The sequence below is a fragment of the Theropithecus gelada genome, chromosome X (assembly GCF_003255815.1).
Source record: "Theropithecus gelada isolate Dixy chromosome X, Tgel_1.0, whole genome shotgun sequence".
Taxonomy (NCBI): Eukaryota; Metazoa; Chordata; class Mammalia; order Primates; family Cercopithecidae; genus Theropithecus; species Theropithecus gelada.
In genome coordinates this window covers 121,188,646-121,210,680 of record NC_037689.1, presented here as the reverse complement: position 1 = coordinate 121,210,680, position 22,035 = coordinate 121,188,646, and the positions used below count along the sequence as shown (strand labels likewise).

The window sequence follows — 22,035 nt, the reverse complement described above, 5'->3', positions numbered from 1 at the left end:
GAGATCCGGCCACTGCACTCCAGCCTGGGTGACAGAGCGAGACTCTGTCTCAAAAAAAAACAACAACAACAACAACAACAACAACAACAACAAAAAACATTCTTTATAAATAATATAACTTTTTTGAGCTGAATTAAAATATACCCAGGGGGGTTGACAGTATTTGAATAATCTTTTTTTTTTGTAGACAATGACCATTTTTCTTATATAAGAAATGCTCAGCCAAGAAATACTTAATTTAGAAATAACTTGTTCTTGGAATGACTAACCCTCATATTGCTCTATGTAATACCATCCCTTTGTTTCTATTGTTAGAACTGTCTTATGGGCCGGGCGTGGTGGCTCACGCCTGTAATCCCAGCATTTTGGGAGGGCGAGGCAGGTGGATCACCTGAGGTCAGGAGTTTGAGACCAGCCTGAACAACATGGAGAAACCCCGTGTCTACTAAAAATGCAAAATTAGCCGGGTGTGGTGGTGCATGCCTGTAATCCCAGCTACTTGCGAAGCTGAGGCAGGAGAATTACTTGAACCCAGGAGGTGGAGGTAGTGGTGAGCCGAGATCGCGCCATTGCACTCCAGCCTGGGCAACAAGAGCGAAACTCTGTCTTTAAAAAAAAAAAGTCTTGTCATTGTGGGAATCTGCATTCTTAAGGGCCATGGAGGGTAGAGGAAGAAATGTCAGATATTTTTGAAAAGTTGTGGCCTTGAAGGTAAAGTAAGGAAAGCTGTGAAAATCAGGAACTGCTTCGGTGATGTAACCTTGAGAGTTGGCTCCCAAGCATGTATGACCAATCTGTGTATTGGTCCCTGGTGTAATTCTACCATCCCCCTTTCCCATCACTACCGGAAAATGTTCACAATCCCTTTCTCCAACTCATATTTTGACCAGCTGGGTCTTATTTGGATTAATAGGCTTCTTTTTTTCCCCCTTAATGCTAGTATTACACTATGGTATCAACGACAGTGAGAGGTTGAGCATCCCAAATCCACAAAGCTCCAAAATCCAAAACTTTTTGAGCACTGAATGATGTTCAAAGGAGATGATTGGAGCATTTTGGATTTTGGGTTTTCAGATTTGGGATGCTTAACCAGTATGCAAATATTCCAAAAGCTGGAAAAAAAAAATTCCCAAATCTAAAACACTTCTGGTCCCAGGCATTTTAGATGAGGGATACTCCACTTGTACAGTAGAGGACTTGGGGACAGCATGAGAGACAGCACAGGAAGGGAGTACAAGAAAGTGTGAAGCTACCAGAAGACAAACTTGTCTGGATTGTCATTACAGGAAAGGAGGAGGAGGTGATAGGTCTCATCTGTATTGCCCTTTGATTTCTGGATTCAAAACACAGTAATAGTAATGGTAGTACCATGGTTCAGCCCTATTATACATACCCAAATTCATTCATTTAAGAAATAGAGATTGAGCATCTATATTTGTGCAAGGTAGAATACTAGGTACTAAGGCTTCATCTGTAAACAGAAATTCTTACTTTTTTGATGTTTACATTCTCAGTAAATTATATGTTAGAAAATAATTAATGAGATGGGGAAAAATAGAGAGCAAGATAAGATCAGGAGTGGTAGGTTGCAATTTTAACTAGAATAGTGAGAATACTCATTGAAAAGGTGAGATTTAAGCAAAGACATGAAGGATATGAGGATGTAAACTGTGTAGATGTCTGAGGAAGAGCCTCTAGGCTAAGGGAACAGTCACTGCAGTGGCCCTAAGGTGTCAGCATGCCTGACATGTTGAAGAAAAGTAAGGAGGTCAGTGTGGATGTATCAGAGTGATTGAGTAGAACAGTAGGAGATGAGGTCAGAGATGCGGGGGATGAGATCACAGAGTCAGTGCAAGGTTTCTGATTTTGATACTGTGTGAAGCCAGTGGAGGGTTTTGAGTAGGGTAGTGATGTGATCTAACTTAGCTTTACGTTTTGTTTCTCTCTTATTTTATTGTGAACATTTTCAAATGTAGAAAAGAGTGAATAGTATAATGAATACTTATAACCCCATTATTTACAATTGAGTTTATTAACATGTTGCCATATTAAAAATTTTAATTTATGTTACAAATATCATGAAAGCTTCTTCCTAAATACTATAGTTTACAGTTTTTAAAAGGAAGGGCATTTTCCTTTTTTTTCTTTTTTTGAGATGGAGTTTTGCTCCTGTTGCCCAGGCTGGAGCGCAATGGTACGATCTCAGCTCACTGCAACCTCCGTCTCCTGGGCTTAAGCGATTCTCCTGACCCAGCTTCCTGAGTAGCTGGGATTACAGGCGCCTGCCACCATGCCTGGCTAATTTTGTGTTTTTAGTAGAGATGGGGTTTCTCCACATTGGTCAGACTGGTCTCGAACTCCTGACCTCAGGTGATCCTCCAGGATCAATTTCATAACATAACTAGATTACTGTCATATAATAAACCTAGACTGTATTCATATTTTCCAAATTGTCCCCAAAACGCATTTTACAACTGGTCTGTTCAAATAATGATCTAATCAAAGACCACATGTTATATTTGATTGTCAAGATTCTCCTTCTCTTTTAATTTAGAATAGTTCCCCACCTTCTCCATTTTTTCATGGCGTCGACTTATTGATGAGACCATTCCTAGAAGACCCCATCTTTTGGATTTATCTAATTGCTTTTTCATCTTATTTGTTCTTTGTTTCCTTATTTGTATTTGTTATATACTTGGAGTGAGGTCTAAAGACTTGATTATGTTCAGATAAAATATTTAATGGCAAAAATACTTTATAGATTGTGATATTATGTAACATCTAATGTTTGACTGTCTTTAAATGGTTCAGTAAGTTTGTGACAGTCTGATCCCTCAGTTATACAATGGCACTCCGCCTACCCCCATCCCCACCGTCTTTCCCTTCAATAACAAATTATCTGTAGGTTGATACTTTGGCAACCTGGGAGTATCCAGTTTCTCATCAACTTTACGTTAAATGGTTTAGAATCCATGGATGACCTTTGCTTGAGCCAGCTTTCCCTTTAGGGTTTCCAAATTGATGATTTACTAATTTTATCATGCCCTATATATTTATTAGCTGTCATTCTTCTAATAAAGAAGAGTTGTCCCTTACTAACTCAGGCTGTTTGCTTTCCTTGAAATACAGTTCCTACTGGAAAGGCAGGACAAATGATTAATATGTTCCCACTAATTGCGAGCTATCAGAGTAAGGAGTTTCTTTAATAGCAACCTCCAATGGTGACGTGAGTCGGGGGTGTGTGTGTGTCTGTGATGAAAGAGAGACAGAGAGAGAAAGTGTGTGTGTGTGTGTGTGTGTGATTACTTAGATTTTCAGCGGATCAGTCTATGTATGGCAGCAGTGGATATCAATGAGGTTCTGAATGTATTTGAAGGTAAAGCAATAGTGTTTGCTGATGGATTGGATACAGGATGTGAGAAAGTAGAGTTAAGGACTATGCTGAAGTTTTTTGGACTGAGCAGTTAAAAAGATAGTGTTGTCACCAACTTAGGGAAAATTTCAGGTGGATTGGGTTTGGAGTGTTGGAAGTGAGAATTAGGAATTCACTTTGTGCATGTTAAGTTTGAGATGTCTCTTCGACATCCAAGTGTAGATAATCAATTTATGGATCTGAGTAAATAATTGGATATACGGACCTGGTGTTCAAGAGAATAGACTGGGCCAGAAATAGAAATGTGGATATCAAAAGCATGTAGATGCTATTTAAAGATATGACACTGGATGAAATCACTAAGGGTTGTATACTGAGAGGCAAGAGAAGAGAGCCAAGGACTAAGTCTTGGGGCACTCCAGTGTTAAGGGTCTAGGAGAAGACGAGGAACCAGCAAATAATGTAGATGACGAACAACTTGTAAAGTAGGAGGAAAACAGAGAATGTGGCATTTTGGAAGCTAAATAGAGGAAGGAATGATTAACTGTCAAATGCCTCTGACAGGTCATTGAAGGACTGAAAATTGACCGTTGGAGGGAGGTCAAAACTAGCAGTTTTGGTGGAATTGGGTGACATTAAGAGATAATGGGAAGAGTAGAATTGGAGACATTGACAATTGACAACTTTATCAAGCAGTTGCTACAAAGGGGTACAGACTAAATGGGATGGTAGATGGCAAGGGAGTGGGCTTGAGAGATTTTTTAAGATGAGAGAGAGAACGTGTTTGTATGCTGATGGGTACGACTGAGTGGAAAGGGGAGAGCTGGTGATACAGGGGAGAGAGTTGAGAATTATTTGGAGCGGTGTTCTTGAGGATAGAGAAAATGGAGTTTGGTGCTTAAGTGGGTGGATTAACATTTTATAGGAGGATAGAGAGTTTATCATAAGAGGTATAAAGGCAATATATGTAGGTATAGTTGGGTAGGTGTGATTGGGAGTTTGTAGAAGTCCAATTGATCTAATTTTCTTACTGAGAGCAAGGACATCAGCTGTGAGGATGAGAGAGGAGGTATTGGAGGTTAGGAGAGGAGGTAGGGAAGTACAGTTATGTGCTGCACAATGATGTTTCGGTCAACAATGGACCACATATATGACAGTGGTTGCGTTAAGATGATAATGAAACAGGAGCACATAGCTGAAAAAGAGGCCCAAGAAAAGGAAACTACAGGAGAACAACCCCCAAGAAAATTCACAGTAAAGGGTTTAGCAGAAGCTTTTCAGCAAGCTCCTTAAAAAATTTGAAAACATGGGCCGGCCACCGTAGCTCACGCCTGTAATACTAGCAATTTGGGAAGCCGAGGCGGGTGGATCACTTGAGGTCAGCAGTTCGAGACCAGCCTGGCCAACATGGTGAAACCCCGTCTCTACCAAAAACAGAAAAATTAGCCAGGCATGGTGGTGCACACCTGTAATCCTGGCTACTAGGGTGGCTGAGGCAGGAGAATCACTTGAACCCGAGAGGTGGAGATTGCAGTGAGCCGAGATCATGCCACTGCACTGCAGCCTGGGCGACAGAGCAAGACTCCATCTCAAAAAAAAAAAAAAAAAAAAAAAAAAAAGTTTGAAAACATGGACCCCAACACTGACCAAGGTTTTTATTAATAGAGAGGAATGTACATGGTGCATTATCTACTTACAAGCAAATCTGTGACAGGCAAACCATCATGGCATGGACATATTTCTGAAAAGAGTGACACCTCCTCAAGAAGAGCCTCAGGTCCTTCAGGAGGTATTCCAGAAGAAGACATTGTTATCATAGATGACCACTTCATGAGTGGTATTGCCCCTAAACATCTTCTAGTGGGAAAAGATGTGGAGATGGAAGACAGTGATATTGATGATTCTGATCCTGTGTAGGGCCTAGGCTCATGTGTGTGTTTGTGTCTTAGTTTTTAACAAAAATGTTTAAAGAGCTTAAATCTTTTCTTTTGAGATGGAGTTTTGTTCTCCTTGCCCATGCTGGAGTGCAATGGCGCAATCTCGGCCTCACTGCAGCCTCCGCCTCCCGGATTCAAGCCATTCTCCTGCCTCAGCCTCCCGAGTAGCTGGGATTACAGGCGCCTGCCACTAAGCGTGGCTAATTTTTTGTATTTTTAGTGGAGATGGGGTTTCACCATGTTGGTCAGGCTGGTCTTGAACTCCTGACCTCAGGTGATCCACCTTCCTCGGCCTCCCAAAGTGCTGGGATTACAGGTGCGAGCCACCGCACCTGGCCAACAAGTCTTAAAAATACAAAAAAGCTTATAGAATAAGGACATAAAGAAAAAAAATTTTTGTACAGCTGTACAAAGTGTTTTAAGCTAAGCGTTATTACAAAAAAGTCAAAAAGTTAAAAAATATTAAAAAGCTTATAAGGTAAAAAAGTTACAGTAAGCTAAGCTTAATTTATTTTAATTTATTGAAGAAAGAAATATTAAAAAAATTTTAACCTAAATATATAGTGTTTATAAAATATAGTGTTAGTAGTGTCCAGCAATGTCTTAGACCTTCATATTCACTCGCTAACTTACCCAGAGCAACTTCTGGTCCTGCATGCTCCATTCTTGGTAGGTGTCCTACACAGGTGTACCATTTTAAATCTTTTATACTTGCTACATAATATTAAATATGTCCAGTTTTTTTTTGAGGTGGAGTCTCCCTCTGTCACCCAGGAGACCCTAAGCTTTCTCTTCTGGGTCTGAGTAGGCAGGAAGTGAAGACCGCGGCAGAGCTGTGAATGGTCTGGCCAAACTTTGAGGAGTCTTCTAATGCACTCTCTTTTCCTATTTATTTTGCTCCAGGTCTTTAAAAAAACTGTCAATATACTAGTTGGTCACTAAGCTGACAGAACATAGATTCAAGTGGCCACACGTGATGAAGAATACAGACTTTACAAAAAGGGTTTATAAAAGTCACTAAACACACACACACAACAATAAATCCACAATAAGCAGCATCAACCAACCTCTGGGCATTTGGGGGTGGATAATAATCTGATCTCCATACTTGCTACATAATATTAAATATGTCCAGTTTTTTTTTTGAGATGGAGTCTCCCTCTGTCACCCAGGCTGAAGTGCAGTGGCACAATCTTGGCTCACTGCAACCTCTGTCTCCTGGGTTCAAGTGATTCTCCTGCCTCAACCTCCTGAGTACAACTGGGACTACAGGTGCACACCACCATGCCTGACTGATTTTTGTCTTTATAGTAAAGACGGTTTCACCATGTTGGCCGGCTGGTTTTGAACTCCTGACCTCAATTGATCCGCCTGCCCCGGTCTCCCAAAGTGCTGGGATTATTACAGGTGTGAGTCACTGTGCCCGGCCTAGATAAGGAATTTAAATCAATAGTCTTAAAATGCTTTATGAGCTAAAGGAAACCAGGAGTGTGCTGTCTCACCAAATAAATAGAGAACATCCATAAAGAGATACAAAATTATGAAAAGGAACCAAACAAATTCCGGAGTTGAAAAGTACAATAACTGAAATAAAAAATTCACTGTAGAGGTTCAACAGTAGATTTGAGCAGGCAGAAGAAGCCAAGCCAAAGAAAGAACACTGTAAGTAACTCTAGGTAAAATATAAAAGCCAGTATTATTACATTTGTGGTTTGTAACTCCTTTTTTTCTATATGACTTAAAAGACAAATACATAAAATAATAATTATGAATCTTTAAAAAAATAATTTAAACTTTTATTTTAGACTCAGGGTACATGTGCAGATTTGTTACCTGGGTATATTTTGTGATGCTGAGGTTTGGGGTACAATTCATCCCATCACCCAGGTTATAAATCTGTCAAATGGCATACTATAAAAATGTAATTTGTGACTAACAATAGATGGGGAGGGGCAGAGATGTATAGGTGCAGAGGTTTTGTACACTATTGAAGTGAAGTTGGTATTAATTCAAACTAGGTTGTTTTAAGTTTAAAATGTTAATTATTATACCTAAAGGAACCACTAAGAAAATAATTAAAAACTAAACAGAAAAGAGAAGAAGGGGATCAGAATGGTGCACATACACAAAATCAAACAAAAAAGGCAGTGATAGAGGAAATGAGGAGCAAAAATATGACAGAAAACAGCTAGCAAAATGATAAAGTTCATCCTTATCTATAATTATTTTGAATGTAAATGGATTAAACTCACCAATTAACAGGCAAGAGTTTGGCAGAATGTATAAAAAATCATGATCCAGCTATGTACTGTGTATGAGGAACTTGCTTTAGATTTAGAGATACAAATAGCTTGAAACTGAAAGTATGGAAACATACTTTGTGCAAGCATTATGCTGGAGAGACCTGGGGTGGCTATACTAATATCAAAGTGGACTTTAAGACAGTAAGTTTTTACAAGAGACAATGAAAGACATAATGATAAAATGGATAACCCATTGAGAAGATATAACAGTTATAAACATACATGTACCAAACAACAGAGCCCCAGAGTATTTGAAGCAAACATTGGCAGACTTGAAGGAAACATAGTTCTGTAATTATTGGACATTTCCATACCTTACTTTCATTAATGGTTAGAACAACTAACCATTACTTGACAAAAGATGAGTAAGAAAATAGAAGACTTGAACAACGTTATAAACCAATTAGACTTTTAATATATATAGAACATTACACCCAACAACAGAATCTACATTCTTCTCAATGCACATGGAACATTCTTTAGAATAGACCATATATTAGGCCACAAAACAAGTCTCGGTTGAAATCATACAAAATATCATCTCTGACCACAACAGATTGAAACTAGATTGCAACAATAGTGAGGGAGTAGTGAGTGATATGAAATTCAAAGCTGGGAGGATAGAGGGAGAATAGCCTGGAAGCAACAATAAAAAGCAAAAAGAAAACTGCCACATCACCTCTAGGCCTGGTAGTGTGAGGTGTCTGAGGAAAACAGCTACCATTTAACTGGGTTACAATGGCAGTGCTGTTCTCAGGGTGAACCAGGTTCTGTGTGAGCACCATGGTGAAAAGAACCTTTAGATGAGAGGTTTGGATATAGGGAATTTTGCTGAGGATGGATCATGAATTCCATATGATTCTGTGGAAGTATTTCAAGGATGTGGAAAGGTATGATGGGACAGAACAGGGATTGTGCATAACAGTATGTGGATGAGAGTGTGGGGCATATTGTGGTGATTTATTTAAACAAGAATGAAGGGAGTAATGAACATGGCTTTGGTACATTCAAGTCAGGTAGTGGAGGAGAGGTTGTCAATAAGTTAAATAAGCTTTTGTGAGTTTGTTTTGAAACCCTGACAACAATTGGTTTTTATGGGAAAATGTTTTGATACTAAATAACCATTTATAAACATTTATTTTTATATGTTTTAAAAAGTTTTTTGAGATGGAGTCTCTCTTTGTCACCCAGGCTGGAGTGCAGTGGCATGATCTTGGCTCACTGCAACCTCCGCCTCCTGGGCTGAAGTGATTCTCCTGCCTCAGCCTCCCAAGTAGCTGCTCTTATAGGTGGCTGCCACCACGCCCGGCTAATTTTTGTATTTTTAGTAGAGACGGGGTTTCAGTGTGTTGTCCGGGTTGGTCTGAAACTCCTGACCTCAGGTGATCTGCCCACCTTGGCCTCGCAAAGTGTTGGGATTACAGGCGTGAGCTGCTGTGCCTGGCCTGCAAACAAATTAGAATTAGGAAACTATTGTTACATTGAAGACATCTCATCTGTTTTTTAAAAATAGAGTGAAACAATGCCTTCTATAAATGATAAACATTAGTTTGGTTAGCTTTGTATTTTATTTGCATAATATCACAATTGTGGGAAGAACCTTACATACAAAGGTCTCATTTTCAGTATTGAGTATAAAAAGAACATAGTGTATTGTTATTGTTTGCTTTTTATTTACATTTGGCCAGTTAGTTATTGCCAGTTATTCTCACGTCACTGTTCCATTCATCTGACCTCAGCAGTATGCAAATTAGATTTGAAAATTCATAGCATTCAAAGATTCTTATGTTTCTATGTAGGGTCCTCATGGCTAGCCTGGAATTGACTTTGACATTCTGTACTTTAAAACATCGATTTATTCATCTGTAATATTTATGTACACCTGTTTTGTGGGGAACATCAACTGACAGCCAGATATACTTAGTATAAAACCCAAGAAATAAAATTAAAGGAAGAAAAATATAAAGCAAACGCTGATGGTTCTTCTGCACTTGTCAGTTTGTCTATCTGCGTCTCCACTGAGAACTAATTTGAAAAAGCAAGTTAAGAAAACACACATGTATCAGCCAGGTGTGGTGGCTCATGCCTGTAATCTCATCACTTTGGGAGGCTGAGGTGGGAGGATCACTAGAGCCCAGGAGTTCGAGATCAGCCTGAGCGACGTAGTGAGACCCCATCTCTATTAAAAAAAAAAAAAAAAAGTCGAGTGTGGGGGCATGTACCTGTAGTTCAACTACTCAGGAGGCTGAGATGGGAGGATCGCTTGAGCCTGGGAGGTCAGGGCTGCAGTGAGCCATGATCATGCCACTGCACTCCAGACTGGGTGACAGAGTGAGACCCTGTATCAAAAAAAACCCCTAAAACCAAAAAACACACAAAGAACAGAAAAGAAAACACAGATATAAACAGAACTGCAGACTAAATCTTGTGCATTATAAAATATCACTCTATTCAGTTGTGAGATTTTATTTAAATGTTAACCTGCACTGTAAATTGTGTCCATTTTTGAAATTACTTTCCTTGTGTTCTTCAGAAGATGTTCCAATGTGAAAAGGGATGTTGGCATAATAATCCTTGTATTGAATTCAGATGTTTGGTAAGATAAGGAAGAGCAGTGAAGCACTTTCTTGGCCTAGAGTATTTGATCTAATTGTTCTTAATTATTGGTAGGTGAAGGATGTTGCTTTAATTGTCCTTTCTGCACTAAGTGGAAACTTTTTTTTATATTTCTAGGAACCAAATGGCGAGACACCATCATCTTTATACAGAGTTGCAGCAGTACTTCTGCAATTTAATCTTATTGATTTAGATGATCTTTATGTACATGTAAGTCAAGTGGGCTGCTAAGAATATTTGGTTGTCTGTCCCAAGGGTAGGGAAGAGGAGTAGGTAGCCACATAGCACCCCCAGGATTGGGTTGGTTCTAGGTTCTCAAGTCTTACTCTTTGAAGCCCCACTACATTGTTGCTTTTTGTTTATTTTATAAAGTGAATGAATTTAGTTCTTTGGCAGTCTATGAAAATTACATACCTTTTTGGTCACCTTTACGGAGTTTGAGTTTGGATATGAAGTTCAAGTTCTTAACTGTCATCAAGGAATAGCTCATGAGGAGAGAAGCCAAGTTCTAACCAGGGTGGTGTTTTAAGCCTTTTTATTATCTACAAATGATGAGAAATACGGAGTTACCTATATACTGCTTCTTTCTCTCTAAACTGTTAATTTTAGGCATTCAGGATGAATGGGGAACTTCATTAGTATATTTTTATATTTAGTATATTTAAAAAATATTTTTCTTGTGTTATTTGTGTGCACTAAATGACTACTATTATGCTTTTATTGCTGGACCCAGGATGTAGAAGAGTTCATGATTGTGGCAGTTGATCTCTAGTTTAACAAAAATTTAGCCATCAGTTTGAAAATCTAGGCTAATAGTGTATAAATTCCTCTTCTATTAGGTTTTGCATTAGGATATCTATTATTTTAAAACAAATATGTCTAAAGGTGATATCATCTTCACTGCCTTTGAAATCACTTTATTAACATCATTGCCTATTTTTGTATACTGTGGCTACAGAGTTGAGTAAAACTTGGTCTCTACCTTGGAAGCAGTCATAGTCTAGCAAAGGAAAAAAAAATTTTGCATTATTTAATAGGTACTCTATTGGAGATATTCACAAAGCTCAGAATAGATAGTGACCGTATCTGTCTTGGGGGGCTTTTGGAAGACTTTCCCAAACTAGTTATGTTGAACTGGGATCTTGATAGACAAGTAGGGTCATCTAGGCTGAAATGGTAGAAAACTTTTTAAGTAGAATTAACTGAGTATAAAGACAGGAGTTGTTGTTGTTGTTGTTGTTGTTTTTTTGAGACAGAGTCTCACTGTTACCCAGGCTGGAGTGCAGTGGTACGATCTCAGCTCACTACAACCTCCGCCTCCCGGTTCAAGCGATTCTCCTGCCTCAGCCTCCCAAGTAGCTGGGATTACAGGTGCACGCCACCATGCCCAAGTAATTTTTGTATTTTTAGTAGAGATGGGGTTTCACCGTGTTGGCCAGGCTGGTCTTGAACTCCTGACCTCAGGTGATCTGTCTGCCTCAGCCTCCCAAAGTGCTGGGATTACAGGCATGAGCCACCATGCCCAGCCAAGGCAGGAGATTTGAAAGGGCTTTTTTATCCCTTTATGGGACTGTCAGGAAGCTCAGAGTGGTTGGAGCCTAGGGTGATATATAGGGGGAATGAGGATGGAATAGAGAAGAGCTAAACTGCTAAGGGCTTAAGTGACATAGTAAAGAATCTGGATTTTTCTCTTGGGAGTGGAGAACCATTTAGTATTTAAAGGAGAGATGTGATATAGAAACTGAGAATATGGAAAATTGGACAGAAAAGGGAGAATTTAAAAACCTAGGTATGACTTTACAGGGAAGTATAGACCGGCATATGTGGAAAGTACAAATTGATGATAGATTTATTACTCATTATGATTGCATTTAACAGTAAATGTAAGCAGACTAAGTGGTCCTGTTAATATGACAAAGATTGTCAAATGGAATTAAAAATGAGTTTATTATTTTTATGAGAAACAGCTTAAACCTAAGGATAATGAAATGTTGGTAGTAAAAGGATGAGAAAATATATCAGCAAACTTATTATTGTTGGACAAAATAGACTTTTTGGCAGAAGGAGATAAAGAGGGCTACTTCATAATAACAAGATTGTGCTCACTAGGAAGATAAAAACAGTTCTAACTTTACATGTATCTAATGACATATTCTCAAAATACACAGAAATAAAAGTTGAGAGAACTATAAGAAGAAGCAGTTTGCCCATTAGAGGGAGTTGTAATTGTCTGGGTAAAAGGTAAGGACCTATGGCCGGGCGCGGTGGCTCACGCTTGTAATCCCAGCACTTTGGGAGGCCAAGGCGGGCAGATCACCTGAGGTCAGGAGTTGAAGACCAGCCTGACCAACATGCTGAAATCCCATCTCTAGTAAAAGTACAAAATTACCCCGGGGGTGGTGGCCCATGCCTGTAATCCCAGCTACTCGAGAGGCTGAGACAGAATTGCTTGAACCTGGGAACTGGAGGTTGCGGTGAGCCGAGATCGTGCCATTTCACTCCAGCCTGGGCAACAAGAGCGAAACTGTCTCAAAAAAAAAAAAATAAAAAAAATAAAAAAATAAAACAAGAGGACCTGTGTGCCAGGTGTATAAGTACAGCAATAAAAATGTGTTTGATTGCCAGGGGAGAACATACAGAATGAGAAAAAGTCTTGCTTACTTCCTTGCACCAGTCCATAGTGACTTTTCTCTCTCCTTCCTTTTTTTTTTTTTTTTTTTGATTAATGGAATGGAATCTATAATGTTTAATATGTCATTATTATTTTCATTTACTGTTTATGTTAAACCTAATTAATGAAATAGATTATGCATTTTTAGGGGGCAGGAACATTTCTTTTATAGCTTATAGTGACTAGCAGAAACTACTAAGTAATGGTTTGTTGCCTGAATTTTTCTTTGTGTTAGGGTTATTTTATAAATGTCTACATTAATCATCTTTCACTCATACAAGGTGACTGTACTTGAGATACTTGAGCCTTTTTCATAATGGAGGGTTGACTATGCACATAGTACTTTTCCTTTTGCAATAAACTAGTAACTGGCTTGTGACTTAAGTTAAATAAGCTTCTAGAAGAAGTGAGATGTCAAGTTACTAATAATTTTTCTACCTAAAATTTTTCATTTAGATGATTTAAATTTATCCCTTCGTGTTATTTAGTAGCTCACCTTTCCCGTATTGGATCCATATTGCAATGCTTTATTTAATTTGGAGTTTAGCCTTTAATGGGGAAATTTGTAATGTTTTTAATGGAACTGCTATATATTTTCTTGGGTAAACTAATAAATTCAATGGAAAACATCACTGTTGTGGTATTATATTACTTTAGGGACTCTATCAGACAGAAGATGTGAAACTTTGAGCTGCGACTTGATTTTAAAAGGGGTACAGAATTCAGGTACTTAATTCTGTCAAATTATAAGAAAATAACTGGAATTTACTTAGAAGGCAAATGGTCGTGAATAAGTTAGACTTCTTATTTTTAGTTTTATCAATTGAGAATAGTGTTTGCTTTTTATGTGAACAGGTAGTTGGTATTAGCTGTTTTATGAAATTTTAATGTACCATTTTTAGCTTCTTCCAGCTGATAATTGCATTATGGATGAACATAAACGAGAAATTGCAGAAGCTAAGCAAATTGTTAGAAAGCTTACGATGGTTGTGTTGTCTTCTGAAAAAATGGATGAGCGAGAGAAAGAAAAGGAAAAAGAAGAGGAGAAAGTAGAGAAGGTATGTAATTCATTCTAGTAAGATTAAGTGTCTTCTGGATTTTGAATTATGAAATTTAACTTCTAAATAGTCATTTATGGAAGAATAATTTCTTAGTTTTCATTTTGCTGAAACCTCATTTTCTGGATCATTTGCTCCAGTGGTTTTATTTTTAATCTGAATGGCTCCTTTTTAAGAGAAGCTGTCATATTTTTTTCTTGTATAAATTTCAAAATGTTTTCTAAGTAAAATCACAAGAGGTATTGACTTTAATTGTCCTCTGTGTATTAGTGGCCCTCAAATCCTAAAGGGATTCTCATAGATGATAAATTCTGGTTTCCTGTGGCACGACATAACATTAAGTAGAACTTAATTCCAAGTCTATAAACTGTAATGCCTGTGTCTGTTTTTTTTTTAAATTAATTTATTATTATTTTTGAGACAGGGTCTCACTCTTTCACCCAGGCTGGAGTTCAGTGACATGATTACAGCTCATTGCAGTCTTCTGCTTCCTAGACTCAAGTAATTCTCCCGCCTTAGCCTCCTGAGTAGCTGGGACTACAGGCATGCACCACCACACCTGGCTAATTTTTGTATTTTTTGTAGAGATGGGATTTTGCCATGTTGCCCAGGCTTGTCTCAAACTTCTGAGCTCAAGTGATCTGCCCACCTCAACCTCCCAAGTTCCTGGGACTATAGGTGTGAGCTGCTGCGCCTGGCCCTGATGTTTTTTCAATAGCTAAAAATTTTGATTGTACTTTCAGGAATATATTGTTTAATTTCCCATGAATAACAAATATTTTTGATGTGTTGCTTAGGTCAATTTTTTAAGTGATGAAGTATTAAGATTTCTTGATGTCTGTATCCTGAGTATCTTAGTTTTGACTATTCATTTTTAGCCACCTGATAACCAAAAACTTGGCTTGTTGGAAGCCTTATTAAAGATTGGTGATTGGCAACATGCACAGAACATTATGGATCAGATGCCTCCATACTATGCAGCTTCACACAAGCTAATAGCCCTTGCTATTTGCAAGCTCATTCATATAACTATTGAGCCTCTCTACCGAAGGTATGTATCTGTATACTTTACTAATCATTGAGGTAGAAATAGCTTAGGACTACAACAAATTCTGTATTTATCTTATCTCCTCAAACCAAGCATGTATTATAGTACCTTTTATCAAAAGATAAGAACTATTCACAGAGTGTATCAGTCTGATGTATATTAATCAGTGACTTGTCTTCTAACGTCTACACCAGGGATTCTAGAATGTGTGCTGCAGTGTAGTCTAAAAACTACAAGTTAGACTTCTAGGTTACGTTTGTTCCATTGAGAGTTGAAACCCCATTCTTCTGGTTTTGACTTTTCCTCCTCTCAGTGGTTGGGAGGGGCAAAGAAGAATTCCTTAAGTTTTTTCTTAGTGTAATTTTTCTCTATCCTGGCTGAGTGGCTCTGAGTGAGGACATTGCCTTTCTGATTCCCTTACCTTTCCTGGCATATAGGTTGCTGTTCTGGAAATTACTAGTGCAGCCTCTCTTATCATCCCTGGTTACTATGTCGTCTAGTCCTTTAGCTTTCTGCCTACTTGCAGGATACTTAGGAGCAGTATTGATAGCAGCTCTGGCTACAGCCCCATAGATCAGAGCCTGCCTCAAAAGCCTCAGCCTTGTGACTTTTGTGTAGCTGCTGGTTGCTGCCGTCAGTGTCACCTCATGGGCCGTGGACCATGCAGGCTTCTTAGAGAGTGACCCCTGTGACTCCACAGTGGGACACCTGCTGAGCAGGTGGGAACTCTGGGTGTGATCTCCTGAAGTGACCCTCTTTAATTACGTGACTCACTTTCCCTACCACCACATTCTACATACTCTAGGTTGTGGAATCCAGATTGAGAAATGTCAATGTCAGTTGACTTGAATCAGTGTTGTTATATCCATATTTTTCTGTTTCATCTTTCAGTGTATCTTAGGTCCATCCCTTGTTTCCCATTCCCATATCCAAGTTCACGATACTGGCCAAGTTTAAAAGCAGATTCAGTTGGTGTATGTTAGATGTTCCTTGAAATCCGCACTTCTCTGATTAAGCAGTTAATTTGGAGCATTCTCCTCTGAGTTCTGATTTTTTTTTTTCTCTAATGACTGTTGTTTTTATGTGTTTCTACCAGTTGAGAATTATCTGGTATAATAAAGTTAGGCACAATTGAAATGTAGAAAGCAAATATGAGCAAGAAAACATTTCGCTGATTAAGATAACTTTGTTAACTTAAAATGATAGATATTGTAGTGTGTGTGTATAGTTATATTTATTATATATATGTATTTATTTATTTATTTTACTTTTTAAAATAGAGTTGGTGTTCCTAAAGGTGCTAAAGGCTCACCTGTTAATGCTTTGCAAAACAAGAGGGCACCAAAACAAGCTGAGAGCTTTGAAGATTTGAGGAGAGACGTGTTCAATATGTTCTGTTACCTTGGTCCTCACCTTTCTCACGATCCCATTTTATTTGCAAAAGTGGTGCGCATAGGCAAGTCATTTATGAAGGAGGTAAGTAAGATTTTTCTTACAAACCTAAATTTTGAAATGAAAATGTTCTGAGTGTACTTGTGTTATGAGTATCTTTAGAAATAAAAGTATGAACCTCAGTTAATAAAGGGTTATGTTGAGTGAGGTTTGTGGAAAATTCCAGTGTGTCCTAACCATATACAGTCACGTGTTGCTTAATGACAGGTGAGAAATGCATCATTAGGTGATTTGTCATTGTGCAAACGTCAGAGAGTGTACTTCTACAAGCCTAGATGGTGTGACCTACTACATAACCTAGGCTATATGGTATGGCCTGTTACTCCTAGGCTACAAATCTGTACAGAATGTTACCATACTGAATACTATGGGCAGTTGTAATACACTGTTAAGTATTTGTGTATCTGAACATATCTAAACATATAAAAGGTAATACCTTGCACTAAGTTGTTAGGACAACCATGATATCACTAGGCAATAGGAATTTTTTAGCTCTAGTATAGTATTATATGACCCTGGTCGTATATGTGGTCCATCAACCGAAACATTGTTAAATGGTGCATAACTGTATATATTAATATAACCCAAATCTAGCTAGATTATTAGTTAAGTCCCTCACATGGGAAAATATACTTCAGACAAGTGGCCGCTTTTTGAATTCCCTTATAATTAGTGGTTACCTTGCATTCTTTTCCTCTGCTTACCATCTAGTCATTTTCTTGAGTGTAGTTGTCAATCATTGCTGCTATGTGTAAGAAGTCTTTTCAGCCTCAGACTGTTGAGGACCCATTTTTTTTTTTAGTAAGATTTTTATTGAAATAAAACATACATATGGAAAAATACAGCTCAGTGACTTTCCCTAAACTAAGCACCCACATGTCCACTACCCAAATCAAAAAATAGAATAGTACCTGCAACCCAGAGTCTTTCTCATACTCCATTCTAGTTATTATCCTAACGTAAACATTTATGCTTTTTTAAAAAATCAACTTTGAGGTATAATTTAAATACAGTAAACTTCTACAATTTTAAGTGTACAATTCGATGAGTTTTGACAAATGCATACAGTTGTATGTTCACCACTACAATCATGATATAGAAGTTCCCGCCTTCCATTGCTGTTCCTGGCAACCTCTGATAGGCTTTCCATCACTATAGTTTTGCTTTTTCTACATCTTAATTAATAAATGGAATCATATGGTATATACTCTTCTCTGTCTAGTTTCTTCCACTTAGGCTTTCGAGATTTATCCAAGTTGCATGTGTCAGTAGTTTCCTTTATTGCTGAGTGATATTTTATTACATAGACGTACCGGAGTGTAGCCACCAGTTGATGGGCATTTGGGTTGTTTCTACTTGGAGGCTATTGTAGCGCTGCTTTCAATATTCTTGCACAAGCCTTTTGGGAGGCATGTGTTTTTGTGTCTCTAGGAGTGGGATTGATGGGTCATATGAGTAAGTATATGTTTAATTTCATAAAAAATTACCAAACTGTTTCAAAGCGTCTGTACCATTTTGCATTCCTAAGAGCTATTGTATGAGACTTCTAATTGTTCCACATTCCCACCAACACCTGGTGTTGTCACTCTTTTAAATTTTAGTCATTCTAGTGGGTATGTAGTGGTGTCTCGCTGAACTTTTAATTTCGTTCCGGTGACTAGGGATGTTGATCATCTTTTCATGTGCTTATTTGCCATTTATAGTTATCTTTAGTGAAATGTCTGTTCATGTCTCTTGCACATTTTTAAGTTGGATTATTTGTCTTTTTATTATTGAGTTGTAAGAGTTCTTTATTCTGGATGCAAGGTCTTACCAGACATGTGATATTTGGAAATTTTTTTCTTAGTCTGATTTGCCTTTTCATTTTGTTAACTATTTTTTAACAGCAAAAAAATTTTAACGTTTGATTAATTCCAATTTAGTAGTATTTTTCTTTTATGGTTTGCTTTTCATGCTCTAAGAAATCTTTGCCCAGCCCAAGGTTTTAAAGCTGAAAAGAATTATACATAGTTTCTTTAAAGTTGTGAAACATGACAACTGAAAAAACATCTAGACATTGTTAAAAAGCACAAATGCAGGGTGTCTTCAGTGTTTGGTGATTATATCTAATTTGAATTTTCGACAACAGTAACTGTATAGAAATACTAATGGCTATTGTATATTAATTTCTTGACATCTGAAATATTTGACTTGCCTTTTTATACTTAGCTGGTAGTTTTTTTTGTTTGTTTTTGAGATAGGGTTGCACTTTGTCATGAAGGCTGGAGTGTAAGTGGCACCACCATGGCTCACTGCAGCCTTGATCTCTCACGCTGAAGGGATCTTCCTGCCTCAGCAGCCCAAGTAGCTGGGAGCACAGGTGCATGCTGACATGCCTGGCTAATTTTTTTTAATATTTGTAGAGACAAAGTCTCTCTATGTTGCCTAGGTAGGTTGTTTTTAGTGCCCACAAATTTAAATTATGTAAAGGTACTCTAAAGAAATCTGTTAAGTAGTTAATTATTACTATATATTGCTTATTATGTAATATTCATATGAAATGAAAGTATATCATTTCTAAATGTTGGGAACATTCTAAGTCCTCTGTTCTAGCTATTTTGAAATATACAATACATTGTTAACTGTAGTCACCCTACTCTGCTATTGAACATGGGAATTCATTCCGTCAATCTAACTGCATATTTGTACCTATTAATCAACGTCTGTTTATTCCCCCTCACCCCCAGCCTCTGTTATCTGTCATTCTAGCCTCTCCCTCCATGAGACCACTTTTTGTTTTGTTTTGTTTTGTTTTTGAGATGGAGTTTTGCTCTTGTCGCCCAGGCTGGAGTGCAGTGGTGTGATCTTGGCTCACTGCAACCTCCGCCTCCTGGGTTCAAGTAATTTTCCTGCTTCAGCCTCCCGAGTAGCTGGGATTACAGGTGCCCGCCACCAAGCCCAACTAGTTTTTGTATTTTTAGTAAAGACGGGGTTTCACCATGTTTGCCAGGCTGGTCTCGAACTCCTGACCTCAGGTGATCTGACCTTCTCAGCATCCCAAAATGCTGGGATTACAGGCGTGAATCACTGTGCCCAGTCATGAGACCACTTTTTTAGCTTTCACATGAGTGAAAACATATGATATTTGTCTTTCTGTGCCTGGCTTATTTCACTTAACATAAAGACCTCTAGTTCCATCAACATTGCTGCAAATGATATGATTTCATTCTTTTTTTATGGCTGAATAGTATTCCATTGTGTATATATACATCACATTTTATTCATTCATCAATTGATGGGCACTTAATAGGTTGATTCCATAACTTTGCTGTTGTGAGTAGTATTGCAGTAAACATGAGGGTACAGGTATCCTTTTGATATATTGATTACTTTTCCTTTTGATAAATACCTGGTAATGGGATTACTTGTAACAAATTATCACATGTACCCCACAAATATGTACAAATATTTGTACCAATAAAAAAATTTAAAGAAATTTAGGAAATATAGTAATGTTTCACTCTTGATTTTTATTGTCTGAAAAGGATGATTCATGTTAGCTAGTGCCTGCTCAAGAAACAGAAGGGCTGTATTTTTTCCAGTGCATCATATCAGATGCACATGAAGTCACTTTGTTCCATTGCTAGTGATGTTAACTTTATCATTTGGTTAAGGTGATCTCTGCCAGGTTTCTCCACTATACAGTTACTGTTTTTTCCCTTTGTTATTAAGATACGTCTTGCGGGAAGATATAATACTTTGAGACTATATAAACAGCCTGTTTCTCCTCATACTTTCACCTACCTAATGCTGCTCTTTTTACTTGAAAATCTTAATGTTCAGGTCTCTTGTTCTGAAATTCTTTATTTGGTTACAAGTATGAAACTTGTGAGCAGGAGACCAAACCTCCAACTCATGGAAGTCCTGTACATAACCATATACAATATTATTACCAAGATACACACTTGGTAGAGCTGTCACACTTCCCCTCTTGCCTTCTCCATTGCATTCATCCTGTACACCCATTCTGCCCTAGTTGTGCCAGGTTCCTGCATTAACTCCAGTCTATTCTTGCAGAGATGAAGGGCAGAAGGGAAGAGAAAAATGTTAATTTTGACCATAGAGACCAGTGTAAGAAGAAATCTGCATTTTCTCATTACTAAGTTTGTGATGGAAAAGTGAATATTTACAGTTATCTGAGTTAGAATTTTGATCTGTTCTTACCCATAAAAGATTTTGCTGTGACAAATCATTTGTTCTGCGTTTAAAAGGGTTTTGTTGTCGAGCTTGGAATTCAAGCAGGATTTTTAAGATTGCTTCTAAAGGGTGAATATGACCTTAGTTCCAAATAATTTATTTACAATTACACTTCTTTAACAAATCTCATTTATAAGCTTAGGATTGCTTTTATATACAAATTATGCATATTTTTAAAAAGAGGCTTATATACTTATACCGGATATCACTTAACAGAATTATCTTCTAGCCCTATAGTTATTTGTAATTTATTTCTCTGATTATGTGTATATATGTTTCTTAAATTTGAGGTATGTAGTATATAGGACTAACTCCTAGTACAGTGATTCTCAAGCTTCAGCATGCATCGTAATCATCCAGAGGACTTGTTTTTGTTTGTTTGTTTGTTTTGAGACATTCCAGCTCTGTCGCCAGGCTGGAATGTGGTGGCACAACCTCAGCTCACTACAACCTCCACCTCCCGGGTTCAAGCTGTTCTCCTGCCTTAGCCTCCCAAGTAGGTGGGACTACAGGCATGCGCCACCACACCCAGCTAATTTTTGTACTTTAGGACGGGGTTTCACCATGTTGGCCAGAATGGTCTCGATCTCTTGACCTCGTGATCCGCCTGCCTTGGCCTCCCAAAGTGCTGGGATTGCAGGCGTGAGCCACTGCGCCCGGCCGAGGACTTGTTAAAATAGATTGTTGGGCCCCATCCTTGGAGTTTTTGATTCAGTAGGTCTTGAGATGAGACCTTAGAATCTGCATTTCTAGTAAGTTCTTCTGTGATATTGATGCTCCCGGCCCAAAGACCAAACTTTGAGGATTCTTGTTCTAGTCTTAAGCGGTGGAGGAGTTTGGTGGCTCTAGAATTGTTTCATATAAAATGACACATTTTGCTATAATAACATTTTCTTTAATTGTAGAGCACTAACATGCTCATCTGACATACTCAAATGTTTTTGATAGCACCTATACACTTTTTAGACTTTATTTTTTAGAGCAATTTTAAGTTCACAGCAAAATCCAGAGGAAGGTACAGAGATTTGTTATATGCCACCTGTCCCCATATGTGCATAGCCTCCCTTGTAATCAACATCTCCCACCAGAGTGGTACATTTGTTACAGGGATGAACCCACATTGACACATCAAAGTCCATAATTTACATCAGGATTTGCTTTGTGTTGTACATACTAGGGATCTCGTCAAATGTATAGAATATTATCACTGCCCTAAAAAATCCTCTGTGCTCTGCTCATTTATCCCTCTCTCCCCACAACCCCTGGCAACCACTGGGCTTTTCATTGTCTGCATGGTTTTGCCTTTTTCAGAAAGGCATATAGTTGGAATCATACGGTATG

The 22,035-nt window shown here is 38.1% G+C and overlaps 1 protein-coding gene across 3 annotated transcripts in view; it reads left to right on the top strand.

Moving 5' to 3' along the window:
- Positions 1 to 22,035, top strand: part of THOC2 (THO complex 2) — a 132,201-nt gene that overhangs the window by 49,762 nt on the left and 60,404 nt on the right. For all 3 annotated transcript variants that reach the window (XM_025372584.1, XM_025372581.1, XM_025372582.1), the window contains exons 9-12: positions 10,347 to 10,439; positions 13,803 to 13,958; positions 14,837 to 15,009; positions 16,287 to 16,482. In XM_025372584.1, coding sequence (XP_025228369.1) covers positions 10,347 to 10,439; positions 13,803 to 13,958; positions 14,837 to 15,009; positions 16,287 to 16,482 — 618 coding nt within the window. The remainder of the gene's footprint in view (positions 1 to 10,346; positions 10,440 to 13,802; positions 13,959 to 14,836; positions 15,010 to 16,286; positions 16,483 to 22,035) is intronic.